At 38.8% G+C, this 7881-nt stretch overlaps 2 protein-coding genes across 3 annotated transcripts; one reads left to right on the top strand and one right to left on the bottom strand.

Moving 5' to 3' along the window:
* Positions 1 to 177: 177 nt before the first annotated feature.
* On the top strand, positions 178 to 4822 carry LOC111442034 (protein SET DOMAIN GROUP 40). 2 transcript variants are annotated; one of them, XM_023079281.1, is made up of 6 exons: positions 178 to 404; positions 497 to 647; positions 2412 to 2543; positions 2684 to 2824; positions 3565 to 3840; positions 3924 to 4822. In XM_023079281.1, exons 1-6 carry the CDS (start codon positions 268 to 270, stop codon positions 4545 to 4547), a joined length of 1461 nt encoding a protein of 486 aa, XP_022935049.1. In that variant the 5' UTR covers positions 178 to 267; the 3' UTR covers positions 4548 to 4822. The 2 variants fall into 2 exon arrangements, with proteins under 2 accessions (XP_022935049.1, XP_022935050.1); XM_023079282.1 differs by having other exon boundaries at positions 280 to 404; positions 486 to 647.
* Positions 4823 to 5544: 722 nt separating this feature from the next.
* On the bottom strand, positions 5545 to 7442 carry LOC111442035. Its single transcript, XM_023079283.1, has one exon. It carries the CDS (start codon positions 7081 to 7083, stop codon positions 5992 to 5994), a length of 1092 nt encoding a protein of 363 aa, XP_022935051.1. The 5' UTR covers positions 7084 to 7442; the 3' UTR covers positions 5545 to 5991.
* Positions 7443 to 7881: the final 439 nt, after the last annotated feature.

Raw genomic sequence — 7881 nt, 5'->3', positions numbered from 1 at the left:
CGACATTTTTATTATATAGTAAACAATCAATTAACTTTGAATATAATATAAATAATAAAGATTTTAATTTATTAACAGTGTAAAATGTTTATTATTATTTATTTATTTTTTTAATATTTTGAAATTATTTTTCCATAAATATTCATCCATGGCGACGTCGCCGTACATATTTTTCCTAAAATTAATACCTCGACAAAATGGTGAAGAAACAGAGGCTTAAACCTGGTGTGTAGGGGAGGGCAGAGGTTTTGATGGTGGGTTTATGAAATGGGAAACGAAGAAAGTTTTGAAAGCCTGCTGAGATGGGCGGCGGATCACGGAATTTCAGATTCTGTCGACAAACAGTGTTCACATTCTTGTTTGGGTCGTTCTTTATGCGTCTGTTTCTTCCCTGATGCAGGCGGGTATGCTCTGATTTCTTGTTTTCGAGTTATATCACTCTGTTTTTTTTTTCTTTAACTCTATGTATTCAATTTTGAGGGAAGTTTTGCTTCAGGAGAGGTTTGGGGGCTGTTCGTCATCTTACCAAAGGAGAATTAGTGCTAAAAGTTCCAAAATCTGTCTTGTTGACGACCCAAAGTTTGTCGTTGCAAGATGAGAAGCTCTCCATGGCTCTGAAGAGATACCCATCTCTTTCTTCCACTCAGGTTCTTCCCTTGCTAACATCGGCTTTCCTCTTCTTTCTACACTCAGTTATGCATAATTAGCGCGAACTTTTGTGAGAAAAAGGTGCAAAATAACCTTTTGAAACCCTACAAATACATGGTACATTAAACATATCAAGAGCTTAAAAAAGTCTTTTGATGTTAAGAATACGTATATGTTAGTCTTGAACACAAATTATTTGTTCCCAATCCTAGTACTGTTGGTAAGCTGCCTATTAGTATGTGCAACAGTTATACAAGAGTGTGATCATTATACTGTAGACAGTGATTTTTATTGGTGTTTGTACAGAGGCTGATGAGAATCAACGAATTTACCTATATATTTTTAGGATTAAGGTTGAGTATTCAAGATAAGACCTCCATCCTATCACAAATTTAACCGATCAAAACTTGACTCATAAGATTGAAAAACAACTAGAAGAGTTTCTAGCAGAATCAGTCATCTAAAAGATTGAACTTAGACCTTCCAGGCAATGTACAACACAGGGGGAGTAATGGTTGATCAAAGAATTTCCAAATTGGGAGTCCTTCTACCTTCAATAATCAAGGAATTAAAGGAAACCCCCAATGGCTCAACCAGTAACATATCAGGAGCTAAGGGTAGAGAAACCTTACTTGAAGGAAGTCCAATAATCTTGAAACAGGTACCTTTGGAAAATATTTTAGGTGTGGGTAAACTTGATGAGGGGGAAACAACCATCTTGTTCAGTACAAAGAATCCTCAAAGACGCTCCATGTTCTCAACGTGTACGATCAGTGGATAGATTTGTAATGTTCTTATAGACGTTGGGAATTGAATATTGTAGCTTTATAACTACGTTCTAACCTCGCCCTATAGCCCATAGAAGGTAGGGTAGGAATTGAGAAGTGGAGAAACAGCTTTTCACAATCAATTGTGCAGAAGATTTTGTTTGGGCATTGGTAATTACGAACGGAGGAAAAAGGTTAGAACCAAAAGAACTACATTTTCTTATGGATTTTCTAGCTTAATTTCTGTCTCTACCTTATTGCACCTGGCCTACTATTAAATAAGTCCTAATGAGTAATCAATAAAGGACAAAAGGCCAAGGTTGAACCCGTGTGCAATCTCGGACCTGGATGAAACTTAGTGCATGTGCATGGATAGCACAAACATATACCAAATTACAATGAAATGTATGTTCCTAATCCCTCCGTTACTAGATTTTTTTAGATGAAAGAGAAGGTGCCAAGGCCTTCTCAAGGTAGATTTGAAAATGGTCAAATAGATACCGTTTGATTCACTTTTGTTCTGGGTATAAATAGGTGATGGCTTTCATTACTAGGGAAGGCATATTTGAATGGATGGTGATGCCATTTGAGCCATCAGATACCTGAAGCACCTTCATGTGCCTAATGAGCTAGGTTTTGACGAGTGATTTCATCTCAAAGGAGAGACCTGGGAAGAAACTTTAAGAATTACAAGCATGCCTGTCCCTTGAAATGGAAAAAGAGAAGGGATGTTATTCAAAGTTCCTTTATACATGAATGGCCATAGGTATGTTTAAAGATGTTTTATATTCCATTCTTTGTTAATGTTTAATAGTTCTTACCTTACTGCAACTGCGACAAAGATCTTTGGGATTTAACTTAATTTAATTCTCTTTTAAATTTGAAGTTGTTTATCTAAAATATTTCTGGTGTGTTTATCTGAGACATTATCCATTTTCCCTTGTTAGAATGTTCTAAAGGTTTACTAATATCAATTCCCCCCAAACTCAAATGCAGAAGTTGACCTTCTGCTTACTCTACGAGATTGGTAAAGGAAGCAGTTCTTGGTGGTTCCCTTACTTCAAGCATTTGCCCACGACTTACGAAACACTGGCAACTTTTGGAGAATTTGAAAAGCAAGCCCTGCAGGTTCAATTTTCGTTTTGTGCCTTTTTTTATTTATTTATTTCTTAGGATTATATTCATATTCATGAATCATATTCAATAATGATTTTTTACATGTGTTTTCGACTTTTTTTTTATAATAAAGAGTTAAAGTCTATTAACAGGTGGATTATGCCCTCTGGGAAGCAGAGAAGGCTGCTTCGAAGTCTCGTGCGGAGTGGAGAGGAGTTAAAGGACTAATGGAAGAATCTAATATTAAAAACCAACTCCAAACATTCAAGGCATGGCTCTGGGCCTCTGCAACTGTAAGCACACTGGATTCATGCTATAAGAATGTACTGCATCGTTAGATAAGACCTAGATTTATACAGAGTAGTCAAACCCACCACATTTTCTTCAAAGATTTGAAGTTTTTTTTTTAATTTTTATCGTTCTTCATTTTTGTTTGGTGAAAATTTTAATGCATCATTTAAACGTGGTTTTGCTGGAGGTCTCGTGTGGGTAAATTATGCAAAACAACTGTCCAAGGTCAGTGCAAATATGCTTTTCTTAAAGAAGAAAAAACCACCAAATGACACCCATTTGCTGATTATATGTCCTTCCATTACCCATTACCAGCCTGTAAGTATCATTAAGAATCCTATTCTATCTAATGGTGCCACCCTGCCTCTATTAGTTCACTCTTTTTCTTCCGACTTATGAAGCGGAAGCTTGCACGGCTTTTGAATCAGCCTGAACAATAAGGATACTAGGACGTTCATTCAAGTACGAGTGAATTTAGTATTCACATCCCATTTCCCATAGCCTTTTGTTGCCACAGAATATAACCCATCCTCTTGTTTATGAATGCCAGTTGTTTTGAAATTTTCTATTAGCCCTTCTTGTGGAGGTTTTAGTATTGTCCTGTCTTGTACATTATTCGATGATTCACTAAACATGAGAATGTTTTGGTCCGATGTAAATTTTCTCAATCTTAATCTCAGTTTATTTAACTTCTTTCTACGTTTAATAGTTCAATACTAAAAATATATGTTTCCTTTGAGAGATATCATCTAGGGCATTGTATGTACCATGGGATGAGGCCGGATGTTTATGTCCAGTTGGTGACCTGTTTAATTATGCTGCACCTGAGGCGGAGTCCTTTGATATTATGGATGTCTCATCCTTTTCCCAACATGCTTCTTTGAATGGAAACATAACTACTGATGGGTTACACAAAGAGGAACAAGATACTCAGCGGGCTTTGACAGATGGTGGATTTGAGGAAAATGTTTCTGCATATTGCTTCTATGCCCGGGAAAGTTATAAGAGAGGAGAGCAGGTATTTTATATTTTCTTGATGTCATTTAATATTTTGCACCCATATAAGAAGTGGAGTTGAAATCTTTCTATTGTTTGATGCAGGTTCTTTTAAGCTATGGTACATACACAAACTTAGAGCTTCTTCAGTATTATGGGTTTCTTCTTCAGGAAAATCCAAATGACAGAGTTTTCATTCCTTTGGAACATGACATTTATAGTTCCAGTTCTTGGCCTAAGGAGTCTCTTTTTATTCACCAAAATGGAAACCCATCTTTTGCTCTACTTTCTGCTCTGCGATTATGGGCAACCCACCCGAACAAGCGTAGAGGTGTCGGGCATCTTGCTTATGCCGGGTCTCAACTCTCGGTCAAGAATGAAGTATTAGTCATGCAGTGGTTATCAAAGAACTGCCATGCTGTTTTAAACAATCTGCCAACGTCGGTTGAAGAAGACAATCAGCTTTTGTGCAACATCTGCAAAATCCAGGATTTGCAGGTACCAAGAGAGCTCGGGAAGATGCCATCGACTGTCAGAGGCGAGTTTTGTGCTTTCTTGGAGACCAATGGCCTGGTGAATAGAGAGGAAACTGAGTTACAGTTAACTGGGAAAATTAAACGTTCTCTGGAGAGATGGAAACTGGCAGTGCAGTGGAGGATCTTGTACAAGAAGGCGTTGGTTGATTGCATAAGTTACTGCACCAGAACTACTTGTTCTCTATCTTCTTGATCTGGTTGGCTGTGATTACCAGGTTCTAACTCTCAAGACCTATCTCTTTTACATTCAAAGAAACTACTTGACATATTTTATGAAAAGAAGTTATTAGATCACGACAAATGTTGTGACATTATGTTATGATGAATGTTTAAATTGAGTGATCGGTGTCGAGATGAATGTTAACGTTGAGTGATTTATGTCACCATGTTGAACTCTCTATAGATCTTATAAGCGGTGATTCATGATTAGCGTTTTGACTCGTGGACCAGGTCAATAACAGTTATAAATCCTTTTCAGACTACACAAAATAATACTACTAAATTTATTTAGTTTGGATTCTTATACCGTGAAACATTTTATTTTTGTCTCCCTATGCTTTGATGTATATCATGGAAACCATTCATTTCCTATCCTCTTCTCACATGTCTCTCTTATCCTTTAGTTCCCCTCCTTGGACTCCTCTGGCGTCCTTTCAGTGGTCACCCATTGCCTCTACTTTTACCGCCAAGCTTCAACCCTTCGTGGACTCCTCTCTTAATGGCAACCCCTGTGGCAGCAGCTCCACTAACAGCACAGAATCCCTCTCAATCTCAAGGCTTGTACATAATAGATCAATTGTTGTTCCATTAGATGATCTACAAGCAGGTATATTGATGAATATGGTCATCACTTCTGCTCAAGCCCTCCGCTTGACCCGTTATATATTGTCGTCAGTTAGTAGATATTGTCCACTTTGGCATGTTACCTATCACTATCAGCCTCACGGTTTTAAAATGCCGTCTTCTAGGGAGAGGTTTCCACACCCTTGTAAAAAATGTTTCGTTCCCCTCTTCAACCAATATGAGATCACACCACACTAATTGTAGCTATTGTAACTGTTCGTTTTGCTCGGCTGCCATGTGCCTATGAGCCTAGCAAAAGCCCCTACTCAAGTCACCATAATTGAGCAGCAGCCCATGTGCCCCCATGAGATAAACAGATAACAATATTCATCACAACAGCAGATAAATATGAAATCTATATAAACAAGGGTAGTTTATTGATTGAAGGAAAAAAAAATGTCACGTCATGTCCAGATATATACAATTCTCTAACTAATAGAAACCCCCAAAGAAAATGGTGGATTGAATCAAAACCATCCTGACTTTGGCAGCCTATAGACTTATCAATCAAACATTCCTAAAGAATTTATGAATGATGATCCAATTCCAAAGCTATACAATATAAAGGTTGCAGCCTGTGATTCATGAACTGAGATTCTATGAGTTATTACCTTAACCAGAGGGAAGAGGAAAAGATCAAAGAATAATGGGACTCCAACTCAGAATACCAAGAAAGCCAAAAAAAAAAAAGGATAGAATTCACCTCTCATCTTATGAACTTAGTGTTAGAGAATCCTGAAAAAACGAGCTCTTCTACAAGCATCATCAATGGAGTCTGCCTCAACCTCCTTCCTTCACAGCTTCTGATGAGATTCAATAAGCAAAGCATTGAGCATTACATGAATAGCAGCTTCATATACAACACCATCATAATGCATCCCATCAACACTACATCGAACCCCACAATTCCAACTCAAAGTTTCAATATCAATCAACAATAGAGGCCCACCAGACGACCGCAGAAGCTTGCTTCTGCGGAGAGCTTCATCATAAGCCACCCTCATTGTATCACTCATCTTCTTCCTCTTCTCCTCACTGTTCAACATCGAGTTAATCAACGTTGGCATTCCAATCCAGAACAAATGTGGGGCTCTAATGGATACAGAGCCCGTCAAAGCCCCAGAACCCACTTCTGGAGTCAATGGAATCAGTGAAACAACAGAATTTCTAAGTGATTCTAAAGAAAACCCAAACTCTGATGCATTAGTAAAGTGAAGCATATGCCATAGCCCTGACCCCATGATTATAACATCAGGGTAGCTTCGATTTTGCTTGAATTCCACCATTAAATCAGTCAAATTAGAAGCATAAGGAGCCCAAATGAAATCCAGTTTCATCCCAGTTTCACTAACCAGAATTTGGTAATTACTATGCCGCTTGAACAGATCGCCTCTAATGGCTTCCATTCTTTGAGAATCCATCGTCAAATCCAGCAGTGATAAAGCCATCAATCTCGCCTGTGAATCACCGGCGACGACGACCCATGATCCATTAAGCAAATCGGAAGCATCCATCGGAGCCAATTTCTGAAAATCACAGGCAACAACAGGAGAAGATCTCCCCCATTTCCACGATTTCTCATAATTAACAGAGTTATTACTCAACGGGTTAAAGCCATCGCTCTGCTTGACCTCCCAGACGATTTCATGTAACTGAGAAACACACGAGACTCGGCTATCGAAAACGACGACAGAAGAAACAGTGGTAACGAAATCAGAAACCGAGGGAATGTAAGGCGTGAGATGAACACCGATTGCGAGAGTAATGAAAAGGGCTCCGCTGAAGAACAGCATCTTATTACGGCTTAAATGCCATCCGGCCATTCCCATCGGCACAAATAACACAACAAACGCAGCTAAAATACCCAATTGAACACCGCCAAACATAATAAACCCTCAATTTTCAACTTCTCCACCTACAAAACAGCCCTCGACAGAAGCAAATGATCCGATTTCAGAGGGTGCTTTCGAGACAGAATGGAGGTTTTGGATGTGGGTATTTCTGGGTTTGTTGTGTTCATTAAGAATCTTTGATTTCTTTGTAAGGGAGATCCATAAAATAGGTCGAGAGACTGAGAGAGGTTGGTGGGGAAGGTTTTCGGCTTGAAAAACAAGAAACCTGTCAATTTGTGGAGGGGAAAAATGACGCACCGTCGGTTCTGATCCAAAGAGGGGTTCGTTAAGAATGTTCATCGGTGGCCGGTGGTCTCACCGGAAGCCGGTAGCGTTTTTAACATTTTAGGCTTTATCACGAAGGGAAGTTCAAAGAGAAAGTTTTGTTAGTTTGTTTACCCTTAACCGAACATTAATTATCGTTCCAAAGCAGTCTATAAAGAGCATACCTGAAATATAAGCCTTCAGATAATTGATATTTCAACGATAATTGATATTTACTATCTCTTAGGACGGTGAAGACGTCCTTCTCAAAGTTTTCTTGGGCATAGGCCTTCCAAAAGGTAACTAAGGCGTGCAACAGTTTTCTCGGGCCTACTGAAAGTTAGCCCTTTGTGTGTAAAAGTAGAAAAGAACTTGACTGCAGGACCCAGACCTAATGAAGGTTAGTCCTTGAGTGTAAAAGTAGAAAGGAACTTGACTACAAGATCCACCCATCAAGCAGGGATGGGGCGGGGATGGGCATGAGGAGAAATCTCTCCCCATTCTCTCTCCTCTTCTCTATTTAAACGT

This window comes from Cucurbita moschata, unplaced genomic scaffold (assembly GCF_002738365.1).
Source record: "Cucurbita moschata cultivar Rifu unplaced genomic scaffold, Cmos_1.0 Cmo_Scf00004, whole genome shotgun sequence".
Lineage (NCBI taxonomy): Eukaryota > Viridiplantae > Streptophyta > Magnoliopsida > Cucurbitales > Cucurbitaceae > Cucurbita > Cucurbita moschata.
The sequence above is the reverse complement of the archived record's forward strand: the minus strand, read 5'-3'. Positions and strand labels throughout refer to the sequence as shown.